The sequence below is a fragment of the Simochromis diagramma genome, unplaced genomic scaffold (genome assembly GCF_900408965.1).
Source record: "Simochromis diagramma unplaced genomic scaffold, fSimDia1.1 OVJJ01000802.1, whole genome shotgun sequence".
In the NCBI taxonomy this organism is placed as follows: Eukaryota; Metazoa; Chordata; class Actinopteri; order Cichliformes; family Cichlidae; genus Simochromis; species Simochromis diagramma.
Genome location: NW_024387492.1, coordinates 8,665,186 through 8,675,875, shown reverse-complemented (window position 1 = coordinate 8,675,875; position 10,690 = coordinate 8,665,186). Strand labels below are relative to the sequence as shown.

General features: G+C 39.3%; 2 protein-coding genes across 4 annotated transcripts; one reads left to right on the top strand and one right to left on the bottom strand.

Moving 5' to 3' along the window:
* The first annotated feature begins 402 nt into the window (after nucleotides 1-402).
* On the top strand, nucleotides 403-4,852 carry baalcb (BAALC binder of MAP3K1 and KLF4 b). 3 transcript variants are annotated; one of them, XM_040017139.1, is made up of 5 exons: nucleotides 403-706; nucleotides 1,194-1,373; nucleotides 1,617-1,830; nucleotides 3,068-3,267; nucleotides 4,659-4,852. In XM_040017139.1, the coding sequence occupies exons 3-5, from the start codon at nucleotides 1,650-1,652 to the stop codon at nucleotides 4,821-4,823; spliced, it is 546 nt and encodes a 181-aa protein (XP_039873073.1). In that variant the 5' UTR covers nucleotides 403-706; nucleotides 1,194-1,373; nucleotides 1,617-1,649; the 3' UTR covers nucleotides 4,824-4,852. The 3 variants fall into 3 exon arrangements, with proteins under 3 accessions (XP_039873073.1, XP_039873074.1, XP_039873075.1); XM_040017140.1 differs by having other exon boundaries at nucleotides 403-729; XM_040017141.1 differs by lacking the exon at nucleotides 403-706 and having other exon boundaries at nucleotides 774-1,373.
* Nucleotides 4,603-10,189, bottom strand: nme6 (NME/NM23 nucleoside diphosphate kinase 6). The gene is made up of 6 exons (XM_040017138.1): nucleotides 9,893-10,189; nucleotides 9,557-9,659; nucleotides 7,963-8,065; nucleotides 7,697-7,736; nucleotides 6,887-7,047; nucleotides 4,603-5,795 (listed from the first exon to the last, which is right to left on the bottom strand). Exons 2-6 carry the CDS (start codon nucleotides 9,647-9,649, stop codon nucleotides 5,644-5,646), a joined length of 549 nt encoding a protein of 182 aa, XP_039873072.1. The 5' UTR covers nucleotides 9,650-9,659; nucleotides 9,893-10,189; the 3' UTR covers nucleotides 4,603-5,643.
* Nucleotides 10,190-10,690: the final 501 nt, after the last annotated feature.

The following is a 10,690-nucleotide window of genomic DNA, read 5'->3' as shown; positions in this document are numbered from 1 at the left end:
GAACCTTGAAGCAGTCTGTGGTGAGGATGAGGGGGCTACAGCAGCAGAAGACCGCAATGGGTCCCACTCCTGAGAAAAGGAAGCGGAGATAGTCAGGCGGTTCTGAAAATGTTGTAAGGGCTGTTAGGGAAGATCAAATGTTATAACATATGTGAAACTATACACTTTAGACATCTAAGTAGCAATAGTTTTGTGGTAGTAATAGTAGAAGTAGTAGTTTTTGTCAGGACTGTAAACACGTTTTTTAAAGGCCGCATAGACAAGAAATTTGGAATCAGATACTGTCATAAAATATGAAATGAAATAAATAAAGTGCAACTCATTTCGCGGTTATCAAACAAAAGTCAATCAACGCTCGCAGAGGACCGTTATTTTATTTTGAAGTTTACCTGGCAACAGCTGAGGTAATACTTTGATTTTTTTTTTTTTCTGCTTGAATTCAAGTACACCCCCTCATCCTCAGGACAAGAGGATGGACGCTCTAACATACACCGCTCCGCCACAGATCCGCCGTTCAGTGTGTTTACAGGAGGATGAATGAAGAGGCTGGTGGTGCAGCAGCGTGCGGACGCGCAGCGTGCTACCGGCTGTGCTCGTGTCGCCAGTATAATTATTATTATTATTAACAGTGTGTTACTGGTTTGACTGGCAGACGACACACTGGAAAAGCACCGAGGCAAGACAAAAACCCGACTTTCCAGCATCCGTAAGCCTTCAGAGATCATCTGTGTTAGTGTCCGGTGTTTGATTCATCTGCATTACAGCGCCATTCGCGTTTCCGTCATACATATTTACATCTCGTCTTTCTGTTTATGTATTTCACGGCAGTGTTGATATTTTTTCCTATGGCCTGTGACGATGACAGTGACGCGAAAGCTGCCTATGTATCGCCAGCTGACAGATCCATATACTATGATTTATGTGTTTTTCTTCGCTTATATAACAGCCTATATGCGACTTTATGGCTTTACAGCAGCGCTCTCCACCTACATGATCTGAAGGGGGGGCTAAATAAGTTAAACAGGACGGTATAAAGAGCCCGAAGGCCTGACTGCGAACGGCTAATTCAGTGTCTGACAATCAGTGAAACCGAGAATTTATTTACATGCAATTTGAGGAAGACTTGATTTTGCAATACGTAGACAGATAGAAAAACACACATTTCAATAACTTCTCTCATCTCTCTCCTGTAGATTTGAACACGGTCTCCCTGGTCTACTTAATAATCAGAAGATGCTGCTTAAACAAACCTAAACTAAAATAGCTGAGTTAACACAGGGTGGGACCACATAATCTGCTCTCTGAAGGATAGAAGTTGATGCATACTAACTGTATGAGGGCTCTCAGCTTCTCCCACAGCTGTGTGCTGTGCTGTAAGTATGTGTTTGTGTCATATCTCTCATATGAGAGAATAACGTGCATAAATAAGTGTATTTGGATGACTCCTGTGTTGCAGAGGTCTGGTTGTTCACTCACAGTGCACAGCAGGCACACTGAGTAATTATCTCATCATTTTTAAGTAATTTAGATTGTTTTGCAGTGCATGTCATGTAAAGAACTGGATCAGTAGACACACACTTAACATCACAGTTTACTGTGATTCAAATCACTTCCAGTGTGAATCTTTTTGAGCTGGGAAGTGAAGAGTCATGGGCTGTGGGGGCAGCAGAACTGACGCTTTGGAGCCTCGCTACCTGGAGAGCTGGACAAAAGAGACGGAGTCGACATGGCTGACGAGCACAGACACAGATATCCCCTTGTCATCCATCCAGAGCATCCCCTCTGAGAACTCAGAGGCTGGCTTCACTTCTGAGAAAACAATCAGCCCTGGTAAGAAGAATGAATTACTGTATGGCTGAGCAGATGGGTGAATGAATACTGAATTAATCTCTTAACCGGAGCAGGCATTAATTTAACCTGCTGAAAAGAAATATCCTTGATTACTGTATGAAGAAATATAAAGGGGGGTGGGAGGCTTCCCCATCAGAATTTAATATATCTGTAACAGATGATTTTAAATCTGTTTGTTTTTGCATCAATCCGTAGTTTCTAATGTTACTGTTCTACTGCCGTTTTACATGAGTAAGGTACATCCTTTAAAATCTCACTGCTGTAAATAATTTGAACATACTAGCAATGACTTGCCCATTCTTTACACTCTTTCTATCAAAGCGGAGTGGACCATCTCTTCATGTCAAGGGCTGTGCTGATGGCATGCCTGATTTCAACAAGAATCCATTATGCAGAAGAAAGAAAACAGAAACATGAGTGACAGAGGAAGTATCCACTTTAGAGACCTTTGTTCTTCTAGTGTGCAGTTAGTTGTATGTGTCTCTACATACAGGTCAGGACATCAGAAACAGATAAATCTCTTAGATGGATCCTCTTCTTTTCTTTGAAGCCAAGGGGAGATGAGTCAGTAAATGGGGATGATAGGCTGCTTCAAAAGCCACTGTGCTCAAACAGGGCTCAGCTCTCATGGCAACAGATACAGGCATGAGTGAATGCAGGGAGAGGAGCCTTGATGTAATTGTGAAGGCAAATTGACTTGAGCTTCAATGTGGAGAGATAAAACAGACCCAAAATTGGCTAAATTAATCAGCAGCTGGGAACCAAACAGATTTTTATGATAATAATCATAATAAGTTGTGGTTCAGTATGTCTAGAGAAAATATTCATTAAAATGTCCTCATTTCGTGTTTTGGTTTTGTCCAACCTGCACCATATGTCATCTGTCATCATTAGACACATGGTCACACATTAACGAGGAGATGAGGTGTACACACATCTGTAAAATGCAAACATCGACTACCTGCGAATAACTGATCACAGCTCACGCCTCCACAGTACCATCAAGTTGGTTCAGTGTAAGACAACTAAGTTGTCCATATGTAATCGCTACCGTTTCATTTACCGATGACTTCTAACAGAAGCTAATTGTGGCATAGCGGTTATCTTACAAAGCTGAAATTGATTAACTTCAAGAGAAAAAAAACGAAAATTCATAGAAATGTATAAAAGCTACAAACACATAAGCAGACATAGCTGAACCTCTACATCTTTACAGTTCCAGATTTCTTTGAAGACGGCCTCCCGCCACCGGCTCAGGCCTACCTAAAGGTCTGCTCGGCCATGTCTGAAGCCAGCCTGAACGATGTGAAGCCCAGCAGCACACCAACAGCGCTGGGCTCTCCGCGGCAGGACACGACGATGCCTTCTTCTGGAACCACAGTGCAGCGCAGAAGTGTTTTGCACACTGAAGAGATTGTAAGCCTTTCCTTCTGTAATGTGTTTAAATGTGCTCGAGACAGCTCACAGCACCTTTTTTTCCCTGCAATACTGACCTACATCTAAGGTGTGGCGCATCAAACATTTCGTTTCACATTTGGAGCTAAACACATTCATACAATCACTTCTAAGATTTTGCAAGCATGTCATTGAAATTTGTTAGAAAGCTATCTGACAAATCACAGGCAGACCATTTATTTTAATAGTATGTCAAAGACAAGAAATGTGATGTGTGGAGTGCCTCAAGGTACCTGTTTGGGACCACTGTTAGTTTTGGATTTTATTAACGATTCTTTTTTAAAAATTTGAATATCTCAATTGATATGTTAGATATTTGAAGGCAGTAGAAAATTGGATGAAAGATAATAAACTGATGTTTAATGTTAGCAAACCAAAGTGTATGGTAATGCAGGTATCAACCAAAAACAAAACAAATACTTAAGCTTAGGTAATAATAATATTCCCATGGCACAGTTGCAGACCAGGAGAGAAACTGATTAGGTAGAACAGTGGATTGTAAATTAACATGGTCGAAACATACTGATATTATAATTTAATAAGTAATATAGGTAGAGGTCTGTCAGTGGTGTGGTTTAAACATTAATGACATCAGAGGCTATAAAACATGTTTTAAAACAATTTGTTCTGTCGCAGTTTGATTACTGAAGTGTAATCTGGTTGAGTGCTTCATCAAAAGAAATTTCAAAAAGTGCACACAGAAAACAATTTACAGAACTATGATAGGATAGAACTCCTTACCAGTTTATATTATGCAACAGAGTACTAAAGATGAATTAAAATATTTGTTAAGACATGAAGACAGAGACATAACGTGAAAAGGGAAAGACCATCTATGAATCGAGGAGGGGGCCAAAGGGTACATCTTTCACCATCTTACAATGCTGTGATGGCAGCCATTCCCCAACTCTCTGTGAATGGTACTTATGGCCATTAACCAATGGTCTTTGATCAATGGTTGTTTATCAATGGTCATGACAATTTGCATATTAATGATCAAGGAACTGACCTGTCAACCTATTGTTCATTCAGTGGGCTGTTTTCAGTTACTGTGCAAATGTACTGTTTATAAGGTTGGGATAACCTGCAGTCAGCTGAGACTGAAGAAGTCACTTGGATGCAATGAAGTAATGCAGATGTTGACTATCGCTTCTTTTGGTGTCCTTTTATAAACTAGTTTTATGTTCTGCGAAATTCAGTGCTGTCTGTATAAGCAGAATTGGCTTGTTTTACACTGACATGTTGTTGATGTTGGCTTGAGTGTGTAGGACCCCAGGAAGAATATTTACCACACTGTCAGTATTTCAGTGTTTTTTATTATTTTTTATTGTCCATTTATTCTCCATTAACAGACAAAATGGCAGGACAATCGGATGTCGACCAAGCAGGTGACCATTACAGTCACCCAGAGCATCCACCAGGTGGACAAGAACGGGAAGGTGAAGAAGTCCCTCACGACATATGAGGTCATGAAACCAGTGGAAGCTATCAAACAGGTGGCGACACAAAACACCTGAGTGCAGGGGGACATTGGAAGAAGCCAAAAAATGAAAATAATTATGACTGTGAAAGAAATCGAACAGGTTTTGTGGTCTGACAGGTGTCGAAAGCACAAAAATCAGATTTCTAGTGCATTTAATACTGTACGATGTATGTTTTACTGACATGTTGGAGACTTTTACAAGAGACATTTGATCAAACAAGCATGGGGTAACAGGAAAAACAAAACGTGGTATGTTACAGCGAATGTCATATTAAAAGCAATTGTAGTATATCACAGCTGACAGCTTGTTTCCACATCAGTGTAAAGAAATCATTGCTTAGCACTGAACTCGAAAATAGTTTAATCCAGAGTATTTTCACATTTTAAGATGTGGTTGAACATTAACATAGATGTAAAACTATTACTGCAATATTATTTAATATGATATAAATGTTTCATAGTTTTGTTACTTGGCATTGATGCACCATTTGTAGTCGCTGCTGTCCTACAAAGCAAAAGGCTCAGGAAACTGACTGTGATGATTGCACTATTTACAGTGAAGCCTGGACGGAGGTTTGTGATAATAAAAAAGAAAAAGCGCTCACGAACAGCATCGTGTTTTGTAAGATATCGAGATTACTTTTTAAAATTCTGTCGTTATTTGTGTTTTCTAATGATAATAAATTACACACCGAAATGTACTGTCCTTTTAAAATGAACTCATTTGGCATGCTCAAAGACAATCAGGTAATCATGTGGCCTTCAGCTGAGGTACCTCTGTATATATGTGAGCAATAGATAAACAGTAATAGTCTTTATACTGATGATGTTGACAGCGTTGAGCTGATCTGGTGTCAGCTTGACAATGAAAGTGTGTGAATCTGGTTTTGATGGTCATAACGGATCTGCCCTGATCTAAACAATGGCTCCTCCGTTTTCATCCACTCGTCTGCACAGAAGTCTGGGAAGAAGAAAGTAATCTCTCTTTGAGCCGACTCAAGAGAATCTACAGAAAACAATAACAGAATGGAAAATCAAAAATTTGCATAGTAATTACAGGCTTCTTTTTAATTGGTCTAAAAAATTTCATTTATGTGCAACCAGACAGACACGTTACTATAAAATATTAAGATGGATTCCAAGATCTGCTATGAAAATAAACGCAAATCTTAAACATTTCTTACATATTTCATGCAGCAATACTACTTGTTACATGTTCAAAATATAAATGTACAATACTGTGCAAAAGTCTTGAGCCTTCAATTCTTTATAGTTTTTTCCCCAAATAAGCCAGACTTATAATAAATCTTATAATAGAAATAGCTCTCCATGATTTCTGCTGTTCCCTCATTTTCAGTCCAGTCCTTCTACCTGACCATCTTCTGAAGAATGTTTTGTTTGTTTTTTCATGTCCTTCAAAAAGCCTGGAGAACTATTCCTGAAACTACAGAAAGCTGTTTTTGCCTTTTATTTTCATGCATGTTTCAATAAATCATTGCACCCATTTCCCAATTTTCTAGTGAAACAAAAAGAAAAGAGGAGTGTTTTGCACAGACTATGACTATTCTGTTTTCTGCCCAATGACACCAAACACCATTATAGAAACTGATGGGCTTTAAAAGATGTGAAATTGAGTCATGTGTAAACCTGGTAACCGCAGGAGTTATAATAATAATGGATTGCATTTATATAACGCTTTTCGGGGCCCTCAAAGCACTGTACAATTCCACTGTTCATTCACTCTCACATTCACACACTGGTGGAGGCAAGCTACAGTTGTAGCCACAGCTGCCCTGGGGCAGACTGACAGAAGCGAGGCTGCCATATTGCGCCATCGGCCCCTCTGGCCAACACCAGTAGGCGGTAGGTGAAGTGTCTTGCCCAAGGACCCAACGACCGAGACTGTCCGAGCCAGGGGCTCGAACCGGCAACCTTCCGGTTACAAGACGAACTGCCAACTCTTTGAGCCACGATCGCCCCACTATTACCTCTTGCATATTTTTAAGATGATATATTCACAATAATAGATTATTAACATTACACATATCATTTTGTTATCATTTTTTTTAGCATTATGAAGCTTGGGAGCTTTTTTACCTGAGCCATGAGTTGTGTTCCTTGTGTCTGTGAGTCCAAACTGGCCCCTGATGGAAGCAGGCGAGTTGAATCTGGCTCTGAACACTTTGGTCGGCCCCATCAGTTCTCTCCAGTGGCTTATGGCATCCTCCCTGGCTAAAATGTACGCTCGCATTGGCCCACTGAGGACAAATTTCCACAGCAGTCATGAATCTGACTTTGAACACTGCTGATGTTTTCTAGATAACAGACCAAAAAAAAAACCACTCTTCATACAAATCTAATCTATTCGCCCGCAGGACCTCCTGGGAAGACAGTTCAGCCATAAATAAATCCGTTTTAGCTAAACAATGCCAGCTGGTGCGGCATCAAGCTTGACTGGCTGACACACTTGAAGATGCTTCCTATGTTTGCGATATCAATAGCAGCAGTCAGAGAAGGGTTGCTGTAGCAACTACTGCTTCACTGCTGTGAGCAGACAAAAAAAAAAAAGACAAAGTAATTACAAACACCTTTAACAATCCAATGGAGGCTCGCAGCGGGAGGACCTATTGTGAGTGGTCTGCATAGCGATATTTAGGCTACTGCACCAGGGAATTGTGTTCTAAACACGGATAACTGAAACTCCTGTTGTCCTGTTTTGGGAAAATCGTTTACTGGTGCCTTACTGAGCATGAAATTGGAGTGCTATCAGCAGAGGTGCTGATGGCTCTCCATCCATTATTCCATTTAAAATACAACACCCAACAACAATCATCCAAACACATAAAATTGTAACTCAATCACATGGAGTCAACGAAATCTGTCCATGATATAAGCATGGAGGCTTACCTTGACATGAATTCAACAAGTCTTTGATAGAAGAATCTCCCTGAGATTTGTAAAACAGAAATAATAAAGAAAGAAAGAATAAAGACCTTCAATAACAAAAAGGAGAAATCAGCTATCCTTCATTTGACAAGACATTTATTTCTTTTAACTGTCATACATACAGTGCACCCTGCTAAAATAGGCTGCTGAGTCATTTATTTGGGTACATCATATACTACAGCAGTACTTTTAAGTAAAGCTTAAACACAAATGAATTGTTTCCAAACCTGAATGTTCAGCATAAAACCTCTCAGAGTCCTGTCGTCTCCAGACCAGATCTTTGCATCTAACAATCCCAAAGTTGTTGTCTAGAATTCTCTGGTGAAGAGCCTGAAAGACAGAAATCACGATGTTTGTCCTCCAAGTTGCATCAAAACATGACTGGATCAACTTTAGATGCTTTTTCCTACTGTGTGTAGATTTTTTTGCAGAGAAAAAGTTAAAAATTGACAGCTCTGATTCAAAAGGTCATCCTCTTGTGCTTTAACTTGAGATGACAATAAAGTAATGCACATTAACAAGTGAAATTAAACCTATCACTGATGGAATATTTTATGATAGACACAGCTGCTATGATTTTGAAGCATCCAGGTCTGTGAGGTGAGCAAATGCTTCTTTACCACTCGATTAAATTGATATCAGAACAGATAACATCAATTAATTAATTGCTGTCTTATTTGACAGTGGGTTAAAAAAAAAAAAGCAATTAAACAGAAAGATATGTTCATTTATGCTTCATTAATTCCAAAAACTAATCTTTATAGATTAAACAAATAAGGAACACAGTATTTAAATCACACCATGCAAACTGTTACGCCCTGAGAAAGAGCGACAAATGTTTGAAATCTTGAAAAATGAAAATAACATTCACTGGTCATTTTATTAGGTACAGCTGTTCAACTGCTCATTCATCAAATCAGCCAATCACATGGCAGCAAGTTAATAGACATGTAGGCATGATGAAAACAACCTGCTGAACTTCAAACAGACCATCAGAATAGATGTATTTCAGAAATCGATGATCTACTTGTTGGGGCCTGAGGTCAGAGGAGGATGGCCAGACTGCTTTGAGCTAATAGGAAGGCAACGGTGACTCAAACAATCGCCCATTACAACCAAGGTCTGCACAAGAGAATTTCTCAACATGTTGAACCTTGAAGCAAATGGGCTACATGAGCAAAAAGAAAACACTGGGTGCCAGTCCTGTCAGCACAGAACAGGAAACTGACTCCACAATTCACACAGGCTCACCTTAACTGGACAACAGAAGAGTGGAAAATGTTATCAGGTTCTGATGAGTCTCCATTTCTACTGTAACATTTGGATGGTAGAGTCAGAATTGTGTGTAAACAACATTAAAGCAGGGATACATCCTGCCTTGTATAAATAGTTTAGGCTGATGGTGGTTGTGTAATGATGGAGATTTTCTTGGAACACTTTTAGTACCAGTTGAACAACACTTAAATGCCACAACCTGTCTGAGTATTACAACTGTCAGAAAGCTCAAAATATCTCAAACTGGTTTCTTGAACATAGACAATGAGATAACGGCACTCAAATGGCCTCCACAGATCAGTCACCAGAGCTCAATCCAATAGAGAACCTTTGGGATGTGTGGGAACAAGAGAGTCTCATCATGAATGTACAGCCAACAAATCTGCAGCAACTGTGTGATGCCATTATGTCAATATCAACCAAAATCTCAGAAGAATGTTTGCAGCACCTTGTTGAATCTGTGGTAGTCTGTAGCTTTCAGACTACAACTTCAACTGTGTAATCTTAGGTCTTAAACTCTGTAACTTAAACATGAGGGCAGCTTACCTCTAGCATCAAAGGATGAGCCACAGCATCTGGTTTGATGACCGCCAGGGTGAGCTGCAGCACTTTGGACAGGCGAGCACTTGTCAGCAACATTATCTAAAGACTGAACAGAAAATACGCCCTCAATGATAAGATCCAACTCGCCTAAAAGTACTTACATTTTTAGTTAAATTAATACAAAACAAACACCACAAGCAACGAAGATGCGACTTCTTTTTCGATTTTTTTATCGTTAATTTACCATTAATATAAATCATATAAAGTTAATAAAAATACGAAGATTTTCTGCGTGACAGTTTCCAACCCATCAGTGCTAAGTTCGTGACTGACACTAACCTCTGTTGTGACTTCTGTCCAAAAAAAGAAAAAACAATCAGTTTGTAACGGGGAGCAGAGCAACGGCCGCCGACATACTGTTAAATAAAAACGCTGTGCAAATACTGTTGCAAATAAAAACGCGTAATTTTTGTGGAGTTAGCGGTTATCTACAACTGTAGCGTGTGAATATAGTCTGCATCCTTGCTTGTCCAATTATACCAAAAACAATGGTAAAAATGTGAAAATTAGCTGAACGAGTCGTTGTTTGGTCTGTCCGTTCGTAAAAAGGGTCCCCAGAAACAGTGCCAGCAGAGTTTGTTCCCCCGCGAGAAGAAGAAGTAAAAACATAGATTTCATGTCTTATAAATTTTAGTTCTAATAGAAGCTTTTTGGAATTATTTTTCTTGATTTCCACAAAATGTGTATGTAGAATAGGAACGTAACTACACGTAGGTACTGGTATAGGCATACTGAGATTCCATATATAAATACTGCACTTATTATTGCATTTGGCAGTGGAATGAGACAAATACTTTCCTATTGTTCCCGTTTTGGAACGCTAGGAAAATGGAAAAATGTCATCTGGTCAGAAGGCAGTGTCAGAATTTGATGTAAATTACACAAAAGCATGGATCCATAATTCTTTATATAAACTGTTCAGTGTAAACAGTATAATGATGTGGGAGATATTTTCTTGTAAAACTTTAGTACCAACTAAGCATTGCAAAAAAGTCACAGCATGCCTGAGTATTGTTAATGTACAGATAACACTCCATGTCACAAAGATCAAATTATCTCAACAGTGAGTTCACTGTA

Bases quoted from the DNA above. Each gene is read 5' to 3' on its own strand.
- baalcb (XM_040017139.1), top strand. From the start codon at position 1,650: ATGGGCTGTGGGGGCAGCAGAACTGACGCTTTGGAGCCTCGCTACCTG. The intron at 1,831-3,067 runs GTAAGAAGAATG...ACATCTTTACAG, and splicing joins TGAGAAAACAATCAGCCCTG to TTCCAGATTTCTTTGAAGAC. The intron at 3,268-4,658 runs GTAAGCCTTTCC...CTCCATTAACAG, and splicing joins TTTTGCACACTGAAGAGATT to ACAAAATGGCAGGACAATCG.
- nme6 (XM_040017138.1), bottom strand. From the start codon at position 9,649: ATGTTGCTGACAAGTGCTCGCCTGTCCAAAGTGCTGCAGCTCACCCTG. The intron at 7,737-7,962 runs GTTTGGAAACAA...TACAAATCTCAG, and splicing joins GTTTTATGCTGAACATTCAG to GGAGATTCTTCTATCAAAGA. The intron at 5,796-6,886 runs GTAAAAAAGCTC...TGTTTTCTGTAG, and splicing joins GAACACAACTCATGGCTCAG to ATTCTCTTGAGTCGGCTCAA.